We start from the raw sequence: 12,473 nt of genomic DNA on the forward strand, positions 1-12,473 counted from the left end.
AATGCAAACATTAATTTCACGTGGAGCAATAACTTTCTTTTAGTCTTACAAGGGTTTTTTTGAAATGCAGGAAAAAGAAAATCAATTCCATATTCAAGACCGAGGGGGGAAATGTGTGAACAAGAAAAGGTTGAATTTATACAAAGGCTGGGTTCTAGTACACACCATGGTTTATGCAGATATCATGGTAGAAACAACTTAGAGGGATGGTCAAGGCTGGAAGTATTTATAGCTTAATAAATGGAGTAGAATTCACTGAGCAAACTGCCGAAAATTTCATCAAAATCGGATAACAAATAAAGTTATTGAATTTTAAAGTTTAGCAATATTTTGTGAAAACAGTCATGAATATTCATTAGGTGGGCTGATGATGTCACATCCCCACTTGTTCTTTTGTATTTTATTATATGAAATTAGGTTTATTCAATTTTTTTCCTCCAAGAACTTGAAATATTGGATTGAAAACTGATTAAGTGCATTAGATATTTATTGCTGCACCTTATTTCCTTATAAGGGAGACATATTATTCACACAAGTATGAAATAATGAAAAAAAATATTTTATTTAATAACATGTGAAAACGGAAAGTGGAGATATGACATCATCAGCCCACCTAATGAATATTCATGATGACTGTTTAAAACAGCAGATTTCAAATCACTCCTGATTTATTGAAATTATTCAAACAAACCATGGTGTGTAACATTCCAACTGATAAATACAAACTGTTTCCTTTCTATCATCCATTTTATACTTGGAGGGGAACAAAATATTTTCTCATCTTATTTAGAGAATGAATAAAAAATAAATAGCTACAAAATGATATATTGGTTAGTTTTACATGCAAAATCAAGTGTACATACACCAAGAAATCTGTATAAATTATGTGCAAGTTTAAAGGACAAGTTCACCCCACCAAAAACTTGATTTGAATATAAAGAGAAAAATTCAACAAGCATAACACTGAAAATTTCATCAAAATCGGATGTAAAATAAGAAAGTTATAGCATTTTAAAGTTTCGCTTCATTTCGCAAAACAGATATATGCACATCTCGATCGGTATGCAAATGAGGAACTGATGACATCACTCACTATTTTTTTGTATTTTATTTTATTATATGAAATATTTTTATTTTCTTGTCGTCATGTGAAATGAAGTTTCATTCCTCCCTGAACACGTGGAATTCCATTATTTTAATATTTGTGCTTCCGACAAGTAGGTCCTGATCATCAAATATTGTATAATTGAAACAATAAAAAAACAAAAGAAATAGTGACATCATCGACTCTCTCATTTGGATGTAACTGGCTCGTTCATAACTATTTTGTTAAAAAATAAGCGAAACTTTGAAATGTCATAACTTTCTTATTTTACATCCGATTTTGATGAAATTTTCAGCATTGTGCTTGTCTGATTTTTCTCTATTGATTCAAACCAACATTTTTATGAGGTGGACTTGACCTTTAAAGAGCCCCTACAGGACTTGCACAAATGGACCTTAACACTGGGAATCTGCAATGAACCTACTTTAACAAGGAAAGATAACAGTAACTCCCAACATGGGTCTGGGGTACATAGGCTTCTACATAATTATATCATCAGTGATAAAGGGATATCATCTTCATTTTAAAGATAATGTGACGATGGTGTCAACGATGATAAGGATAATAATGATAGCTGGATTTCTAAGGTGCTTTTTGCCCGAGGATACAAAGCGCCGCTATTATTACCCTGGCTTTAGCTCGAGCTACCATTATAAATTTCTTGCTGAAGGAAAACATGCCATGGCTTGGATTCGAACCCAGGACCCTCTGTTTGAAAGGTGAGTCAGAACCACTAGACCACTGCGTGCCCACTTATGGATGATGAAAATAGGTGATGGTGGTGATGATGGCGATGATGATTATGATATTGATGATGGTGATGATGATGACAGTGAGAAATGGTGGTGGTGACGATGATAATCACAAGGGCTTTTCAACATGGAATCATTCTGATTTTAAAAGATGAAGAAAAGTACTGTGAAAATTTTACATAAAATTTCGATGAAAATCGTTGCAATTGAAGTATGTACCGATAAAGAAAAAAGGTAGAGACTCTAAAAAGAAGTGGGATGATTCCTCATGCATGTATGGTTGAAATGATGGTGTCTTATATACTAGTATTTGTGATATAACATATTTCAAATTACGCTCATTCATTGAATAAAATATGTAAAATCACCTGAACTTATTTTCATGCATGGTGGATATTCAATAAGCATATCTTCATGAAATAATTATTTCATATGATAAAACACAAAAGATAAGATGAACAATTGACATCACCAATTTGGAAAATAATCCAAACAGAAAAAGATGCATGATTTCACATTTTCATCATATTTGGTTGAACATTAGTCAGTCTGCTTGTTAAGATTTGTTCCAACACCTTGATATTACAATATCTGGAATAGCCCTTTAGCTCTTGGATTTAATAAACATGTTCTTTTTTAATTATGTAATTCCCATAAGCACAAACTGTTCTTGTGTCTTTGGCTTTAATAATAATCCGCTTTTATATAGCACTTAATACATCTGAACGATGTGTCTAAGTGCTTTACAGATATATTATTACCCCGGTCATTGGATTCAATCAGTCATTCCCCGCACACAATGTGTGCACATCCTCCACTCCCTGGGGAGTATTCCAGTCAGTCGCTGGTGAGGCGCGCACAGTACTGGACAAGCTACAATGACTTTCACATCCTACCTGGTACCCATTTAGCACCTGGGTCGAGAGTGGCAAAGTGTGGATTAACGCCTTGCCAAAGGACGCCAGACCGCGGTGGGATTCGAACACACAACCCTCTGTTTACAAGGCGAGAGTCAGAACCACTACACCATGGCTCCTCCACAAAAACCATGCAATCACTTTATACTATTAATGGCTATTCACACATCACAAACAGAAGAATGTATCAAAGTTTAATATAGTATGGTAGTGGATCGTATTACCGAACACTTTTCATGAATTCAATCATATCAAACACATTATTCTCATAAAATTCAAACTTTCACCATAAATACACAATTACCTACATAACATAAATATGTAAAAAGTTTGCCAAAATCGATTTTCTTTTTTACAATATTAGCTTCGAATCGGACCCCTCTTCGCATGTGAAATATTTGGTCACTTGAAAAAGGTATTGTATTACCGAACGTGTGTTTTCTATGGGAAAAATTGAGAAAACAACAACCATATTTTATTATTTTTAAAATATTAAGACTTTGAAAATGTGTTTTTGACCATTTTTCATCATCTTTCTTTTGAAGTTCCCTTGGAAGGATGTTGCAATGAAATTATTTTCTGACGCGTACGATGTGTGCGTTCGGTAATACAAGGCCGGTCGGTAATACAATCACTCACTATACACAAAACAATGGAACAGACTGTGTATAACTTTATCAATAGTTCCTTTTTTCATACATTTCATAAGTTCCAAAAATAATATTCTAATATCAGTTCTCTATACAAATTTTCATACAAAATCCTAGCTACTCTGAGTAATCTACTTATTGATATTTCTGATTATTCTTCTACAATGCTGTGTCTTGACCTCTGCTAGGGCGCCCTCTAGTGCTTGAGTCAAGTGAACTAGATTGACTGGGTCTGTTTGAAGTACCTGCATATGTTTCTTGCCACAGTCTTCAGTGTGTAGCTTCATCATTATAGTGGGAATGGTTTGATGTCGAAGGGATCGACTGGCAAGCTGCAAACAAGGAGGAACGAAAACGATAAAAAGAATGGAAATTATGATTGAAATAAACCCCTTAAAAAGAGTTCTGCAATTCAATTTTGAGGGATGATATACTTTTGTTACTGCAAAAGATAAAACTTGTATCATTGAAAAGTCTTTTTATTCCTCTTTACAATGATGTGCCATCTACTGTGATTATGCATTCATGGATTGTGCACTTACCCTATATATATGGAAAAGTCAAAAGTGGAATGCTGCAAAATGCTTTGTTTTCTAACTAGAGTCTCCACTTCTATAGAATTTCAACCATGCAGGCGGGTGACAGTGAATGTTTTGCAAAAGTGTCGGTGGTGGAAGGATGTTTTTTGATGAATGAAATGTGCTTGAAACTAACATCCTGTCTTTTTTTTTAAACTCAACATCCTGAAGCTTTTGAAATAACAAGGTTCAATATTATTCCAAACACATTCAATCCATTAATCGTCCAAATGAGATTACACAATGTCTGTATTTTCAGGCATCAATGCATCTACATCATTCAAACTTGGTCCATCCTTGAAACAATTGGAAATTTGCTAATACATTGGAAAAAATGAATTTTGCAAAATTTCAATTTTGACATTGAGCATGCATATTTATCATGTCTGCGCATTCCATAACATTAGCATTGCAAATGACACATGATTGTAAAGAGGAATATTCTTGCTTTCCAGTGATACCACTTTTACATATTTGATGATGGCACTCTAAGAAATTTATTACCACTCAAACTTTAGTTGCTGGCATTATTTGAGTGGTTTATTATCATAGCAAAGCAATATTACTATTTTGCCACACTACAAAATAAGATGAAATATATTTGTGATGTTTGAGTAATTTCTTTCTGTTTTTTAATTACTTCATCATTTTTCTATAAAGATATATAATTGTGATCATCACTATGAATATAGAAACCTCTGCCTAGTTGACATCTCTTGAGGACACAGAAATCTGTTCAATGTGGGCAAAATTCAACTTGGAAGATGTAAATAAGTAATGTTTTGCACATTCTGGCAGGTGTTTCATAAAGTCGTTAGTGGGTCACAATGAATGGTAATCCTTTCTTGTAGTAAGTGATGCACGCCAAATTTCTATTGGTGCTGATTTGGTTTCGAAGAAAGGATCACCAGTCGTTAGTAAAGTCGCGAGCAATTTATGAACAGCTTTATAAAACACCCATCTGGTTTGATAATGATTCAAGTTAGGCGATTATTCTATTCACAGAAGGTAGATTTATGCTGAGTGATCTCTCATGTACTTACAATACAATGCAATACAATATAAGTAGTTATATAGCACTTTTCACAGTGACTCTATCACAGTACCTTACAAATGAGGTAAAATAAAAATTTTGAAAGAAGAAGAAAAAAAACACCATATATACATGAATAGCAAGTACTTACCTCTACATCTAGTCTCCATTCCAGGTTATGATAGTGTGGTAGGTCCATTGCCATCTCTCCAAGAATACCCCTAATCTCAGCTCGGTTCTCAATATATAAACCTAGCAGATCTTTGCGTAAGTCTTCAGAGAAACCTAATATTGCAATAGAATCTTGGAAATCCAGTTCAGACACCTGCACAAAAAGAAAGGTACACATTTAGTAGTCTTTCATACACAAACATTCTTTTAATTACCTTAAAGGTCAAGTCCACCCCAGAAAACTGTTGATCAGAATCGATAAAGAAAAATCAAACAAACATACTGCTGCAAATTTCATCGAAATCGGATGTAAAATAAGAAAGTTATGACATTTTAAAGTTTCACTTATTTTTCACAAAACGGTTAAATGCACAACTCAGCGATATGCAAATGAGAAAGTCAATGATGTCCATCACTCACTATTTCTTTTGTTTTTCATTGTTTGAATAATACAATATTTCAATTTTTACAGATTTGACAATAAGGACCAACTTAACTTAACCATAAACTGTTAGAATAATGGTAATGTTCAGGGAGAAATAAAACTTTGTTTCCCTTGACAAGTAGGAGAAAATTAGAATATTTCATATAATAAAATACAAAAGAAATAGTGAGTGGGTGACGTCATCAGTCTGCCAATTTGCATACCGACCAGGATGTGCGTATAACTGTTTTTTTTTTAATTATGTCATAACTTTCTTATTTTACGTCCGATTTTGATGAAATTTTCAGTGTTTTGCTTGTTGGATTTTTCTTCTTTTTTCAAATCAACTTTTTGTTGGGGTGGACTTGTCCTTTAAAGTCCACTTAATTGAATGTCAGTTGCACATGAAGGGGTACCTCTAAATTCCTCTAATGTACATTAGTCATGAGATATAGGACTCTGATATATTTGATGAATGAGAATATTGAATGATTTGAGGTAAAGTGTGATGCTATAGTTACTTTGCTACATACAAATTTGTAATATAAAGTTTTTTTGAATAAAGTGATTTTTTACATTCAATAAAGTTTGTTTCTCTGGGAATGCCGAACATTGTTGACACTCAGCATGATAGAGTGTATTTTCTGGTGGGGTTCTCTAACTTTTTAGTACCACTGCAAGTTCAAAAACTGAAATGTTGTTTACCATGAGATTACATATTCTTACCATGAGTCTAGCGCTTTCAGTCAAGAGGTACATAAGGCCTTCCACTCCATGTTTGACCGTCTCAGCATCTACATTTAGTTTCTCTGCAAGGAGTGAAAAAAAATTAAATATTCTACTAGGATATAAAAAATCAAGATCTACAATAATGGACCGTGATGACTTGTGAATTGAAAAGGACCAAATAGACTTTATAGAGTACAGTACACCCTCTTTTTTTTTCTGTACAGTTTAGCCAGGTAGGTATTTCATACAGCTGTTTGTAAGTTAAGAGCGACTTTAAGAATGAAGTGAACTTTTCTTATGCGCTAAATAATCTGCAATTAACATTTAATGATGAACATCATTTTCCACAAGGATCATCAGTCATTCTTAAAGTCACTCTTAACTTACAAAAAGCTTTCTGAAACAGCCCCCAAGGCCAACTTACCTCCATATGTATACAGAAAAGAGCTAGAGATGTTGGTAATTTTGCATCATATCTTATTCTATTATAATCCTGTGCTAATAAAGAAAATTAATTTTGAATCATCCACAGCCCGAAAGAAATAGGGGAGACCGGGGTTAGTTGGAACATGGGGTAAGTTGAAACATTGTAATTTTCTTTAACGCCTGTAAAATAAATTTATGCAATACTGCCCTCAATTTATTGCAATAATAATTCAACACTGTTGTATTATTAATAGCAATAAATTGAGGGCAGTATTGCATAAATTTATTTTACAGGCGTTAAGGAAAATTACAATGTTTCAACTAACCCCGGTCTCCCTTACATGTAGATATCAATCACAAAGCTTTCTCCCCAACAAACTTCCATTTAAATTGTGACCTATCATTACAATCTGGGAATTTTGTTCAAAAATACAGATGGGTGCTAGTCTGGAGGGGGGCAGACAAATATGGTCGGAATGTATATGACAGATGACAGGTTATAACTTACGAGCTGCACCCTGATAGACTTTCTGTGTGATACCTTTCCTCATAAACTCAATCGCAATCCTGCAAAATTCCTGAAGAACTGTTTGAGACAAAAGAGAAAAAAGGTACATTGTACATTAAAGAATACAAGCAAAGAGAGGAAAGATGGGAGGGAGAGTTGAAGGGGTACTTTATTGTAGCTAAATAAATGGTTCAAAATTCACTGAGGAAAACACAGAAAATGTCATCAAAATCTGAAAACAAATGAATTTATTGAATGAATATATGCAATAATATGATTATAAGTTATTTCCCCACTTTCTTTTTTTATTTTAAAGGACAAGTCCACCCTAACAAAAAGTTGATTTGAATAAAAAGATAAAAATCCAACAAGCACAGCACTGAAAATTTCATCAAAGTCGGTATGCAAATGAGGAGACTGATGACATCATCCACTCACTATTTCTTTGGTATTTTATTATATGAAATACTGAATATTCTAATTTTCACCTCATTGTCAAGTGAAACAGAGATAATTTCCTCCCTGAACATGTGAAATTAAAATTATTTTAATACAATATGGGTCAGTCAAGTTAATTGGCCCTTGTCAAATCAGTAAAAATGAAAAAAATGTATCATTCAGACAATAAAAAACAAAAGAAATAGTGAGTTAGTGACATCATTGACTCTCTCATTTTCATGTCACTAAGTTGTGCATATAACTGTTTTGTGAAATATAAGCGAAATTTTAAAATGCCATAACTTTCTCATTTTACTTCCGATTTTGATCAAATTTTCAGCATTATTCTGGTTTGATTTTTCTCCATTTATTAAAATCAATATTTTACTGGGATGGACTTGACCTTTAATCATAGTTGATATTTTCAAGATTCAAAAGTAAGTATATGTCCCCCTTGAAACAAAATATGTTGGTAAGCTGAAGCAATGATTATTTTACACATTATATCAGTTGCCAATCCAATATTTTTCATTTTTATAGGACAAAACTTGAAAAAATATGATTTCATATACTAAAATACAAAAGAATGAAAGGGGAAATGAAATCATCAGCTTGCTCATTTGATATTCATGAAGACATGCAATTGTTTTTACCAAAATAATGCATAACTTTAAAATGTCATAACTTTGTTATTTGTTGTCTGATTTTGATTAAATTTTTATTTTTGTTTGTCTGATTTTACTTTATCTGTTCAAATCACTTTATTTTTAAAGTACCCCTTTCACTAAAAGAGATAGTGAAGGGGAAAGTGAGATATGAGGAAAAGTTCTGGAATGACCAAAATACAAAATAATATATTACAACTTGGCTTCAGAAAAGTTTTTCCACTGATTCGTGGAATATTTTCCCAGACTCTTAGAACATTTCTGGTATTTTCTGAGCCATCCAATTATAATATAAATATTCACGCTGTTTGGCCTGCGACCAATCGCATGAAATGTTTTGAAATCAGCCGTGAATAATAGGAATTTGATACTAACCCAAGATCACCAACATTGAGGATAACCGGAGGATGGACACAGAGTAAAATAAGGGTGAAGAGTAAGAAATTAAGCTATTTTCATTTCTCGTTATATTTTTTCTTTAATTTTTACAATAACCACTGACTTTGTCGATCAAGTTTGTGATCCCACCTTAACCTTTGTCACTCGGAATATCGAAGTTCGGGTAGGTGGAGCGTAGTGTAGCGGTAGTGAAGTGGAAGGGAGCCTACACGAACTTTGCCCAAGGTAACCATAAGTCCATAGCCCTACCTGTAGATTCCCCACACAGGCAGAATTAATGGAAATCCTTGAGTGGGTACGTACCGGCTACTGAACTTACAACAAAAACAGTATGTGGGACTGAATTAATTCTCTTCCTCAAGACTATCGGCGCAAAGATGTTAATGATTTAGATTAGGGGTAGATTCTCTAACTAATTAAGTTTTTATTAATATATTTACCACTGCTGTCTACATTGGCAAGGAAGCTAAGATGCTCCTTGTGTTCATCGTCAAGAAACAGCAACATTTTGGTATTCGGCCAGGCCAGGAAAAGTCGAGAGATATTTACGATCCGCCTCCTCAGCTCGCAGTATAGTCTTGAATTCAGTCTAGATCGATCGAATATGTGGAAAGCCACATCAGTGGTGGAAGGACCCCGGGAGGACTGCTGACGACAATTTGTCATGACCCTGGAACGGGGTACTGAGGCATCCCAAAGATTGGGGGGACGAGGGTGCTGCTCCCGGCCCAATTAATATTTGCCTATCCGATCGATCAAAACTAAATCCAACATCCCCCACCCCCAGGCCCTGAACAGGTTACCCCCCCCCTGAACACCACGCCATCCATAGTATAGCCTTGTCGGTAGGTCATGCAAGGGGAATTCTTCATGGGGGGGGGGGTATATAATTAGGGACCTTGGAGAAGAGGGGGTCGAGGGGCATGCTTGATTTTTTTGCATCCGATCGGATCGATATAGGCGAATCTGTCATCACCCATCAGAAGGAAAATGATTTTCCAAGATATACATCGGCATGATCGCTATGAGATCCTAAACGCCTATAGATTTATTTCCATTTCTCATTTTTTCCTCTTTTTTTTACTATCTGACAAACTTCATTACACAGAGTATATTTACACTGTAAATGATTTATGAATTAATAAAAAACACTTACAAGATAGTGCATTGGTTATAAAAAAGGGGGATCTTGGAATTAGTCAAATCATTCAAAAAATGTAACTTTTTTATATTTACAGGGAGCAAGTATATCCATGATAACTAATTGGCTTTCTGTATAATAATTGATGGGCGTATGTTGACATATGTCTTGAAAGAATTTTTTTTATTCGAAATAAATACAATTGTTGTTTGGCCCAGATTACATCGCAATACAGATCATCTCAGGAAACCTTGAATGAGAACGAAATTCTAAAATGTGTGTGTTGTTTATTCTACAACTTAAAATAATAATAATAATAATAATAAAACAATGCTTATATAGCGGATATAAAATGATAAAATCATGTCTCTATGCCCTTTAGAAAGCCTGAGAATGGAGAAGATAGAAAAGCCTGTTCACAGAGGAGCAAATATATAATCAAATATTTAGGTACATGTATATCTTGTTTTACAAAAAGGAATGTCTTCAAAGGGACTTAAAGGATTCTACATTATTTTGATATTTCGTCGTACAATAATTCAGTAAGATAGTAACAATATTAATGTCAGACTCTCTCTCTCTCTCATCCTCTCTCCCCCTTCCTCTCTTCCTCTGCCCCTGTTCCACCTCTCTCTCTCTCTCTGCCCCCCCCCCACACACATACGCATACACGCATCCAATCAATTATTTTTTCTTCTGATTACGAAAGGGGAAAGGCAAAGCACACATAAAAAAGGTCTTTGAGTTAAACTGATTCTAATTTTGAGATACAAAAATGAAAAATGGTCGTAAATCGATTTATTTATTTCAGAAATGAAATACAAAAACCGGTAAAACGAATCATGGTGCCGTTCGACATAATTTTGATTTCGAAACGGGAAAAGCAAAAACTGTACGCCAGTGGCTTTAAATTCCAAAAATTAGAATTTCCCGTTTCGAAATCAGAAAAAATGAGTTATCTAACAGCACCTCAATAGCATCCCCTTTCTCTCTAACGAATACCGTCTCGACTTTCCCTCGATCTCTCTCTAAAGGGATGATCTGGTCTGAAAGTAAGAATAGCTTAATAAATCGAGTAGAATTCACTGAGCAAAATGCCGAAAATTGCATCAAAATCGGATAACAAATAACAAAGTAATTGAATTTGAAATTTTAGCAATATTTTGTGAAAACGGTCGTCATGATTATTCATTAGGTGGGCTGATGATGTCACATCTCCACTTGTTCTTTTGTATTTTATTATATGAAATTAGGAATTGGCCCAAATTAGCCCAACTAAGGAATATTCATGAGGACTGTTTTCACAAAATACTGCTAAATTTTAAACTTCAATAACTTTATTATTTGTTATCCGATTTTGATGAAATTATCGGCATTTTGCTCAGTGAATTCTACTCTATGTATTAAAATATAAATATTTTAATCCCGGACCATCCCTTTAAAACAATTCCCCTCTCGCATGCGGTCGCACTGCCATGACTACGACCACTCCGAATTCAGTGAGGATATCATGGCAATTATCATAATTATGAAGTAATCAACCCGTGTTATGAGATTTGCCTTCAGCACTTTGTCGAAACAATGTTTTGGAGGTTGATTTCATTATGCGATTCGCATGATCAATCTATCGACATGCAGAGAAACAGATTAAATCCCATTATAACAGCCAAATTGGAAATCGAGCCAAGTCTGAATTTAGGCCTATGTTATTTCTGTTCCTTCCCCAAAATATACAAGTTAGATTCATTCAGAAATAATTTTACATAGTGTGTGACAAAAAATAAAAATATAGGAGAGAATGCGACCACTCCTGCCACCTATGACTTTTCAAGTAGTGGGATATATAAAAGATTATAATTTTTTTTCAGATTTGAAAAAGCCACATTTGTGTCTAGTTTAGATTTTTACACAGCAAAAACTGTGGTGTTAACCGGTGTACATAGAGGACCACGCCAGCTATTTTACACCGGTGTTGAATTGGTGGTGTTAGTTTTACACCTATAGGTGTTATGACAAGACCTTTTGTTGGTACATTTACACTCTTTGGTGTTACGTTTAATCTCTAGGGTGTAATTTTAACACCTCAGGGTGTGGTCCTCTATTAACACCAATTGGTGTCAGTTTTAACACCGCAGTTTTTACAGTGTATGTCCATTATGATACATTAAAAAAGAAAATGGATATGTTTCCGGAACTAAAGTGGCTACCCTCGGTAAATATGTCTGTATTGTTATTATTATTATCATTATTCTTATTATTATGATATACACTCCATTGTCATGATTTGGGTATGGCTGAACAGGATTTTATTTTAGAAAAAAGTCATCAAAATTATCAAACGTGGTTTTTTTTCTTATATACCCATCTGTTTCTGGATATCTTTTTGAAATAATAAAACCATGCCGAAGCTGTGGTATAGGAATGATGTTTCAAAAATAATGAATGCTGAAGAATATCACAATGATTTTTATTTTCACTGAATCCAATGTTATTTAAAAGGAAGGGATTCAAATTTGTTCTAAATAAAACTTCCTTGT

At 34.1% G+C, this 12,473-nt stretch overlaps 1 protein-coding gene across 1 annotated transcript; it reads right to left on the reverse strand.

Annotated features, from left to right (window-relative positions):
• Window positions 1-3,478: 3,478 nt before the first annotated feature.
• LOC121429812 (COMM domain-containing protein 2-like) lies at window positions 3,479-9,383 on the reverse strand. The gene is made up of 5 exons (XM_041627050.1): window positions 9,236-9,383; window positions 7,294-7,371; window positions 6,357-6,439; window positions 5,187-5,360; window positions 3,479-3,756 (listed from the first exon to the last, which is right to left on the reverse strand). The coding sequence occupies exons 1-5, from the start codon at window positions 9,300-9,302 to the stop codon at window positions 3,556-3,558; spliced, it is 603 nt and encodes a 200-aa protein (XP_041482984.1). The 5' UTR covers window positions 9,303-9,383; the 3' UTR covers window positions 3,479-3,555.
• Window positions 9,384-12,473: the final 3,090 nt, after the last annotated feature.

The sequence above is a fragment of the Lytechinus variegatus genome, chromosome 16, assembly GCF_018143015.1.
Source record: "Lytechinus variegatus isolate NC3 chromosome 16, Lvar_3.0, whole genome shotgun sequence".
Classification (NCBI taxonomy): Eukaryota; Metazoa; Echinodermata; class Echinoidea; order Temnopleuroida; family Toxopneustidae; genus Lytechinus; species Lytechinus variegatus.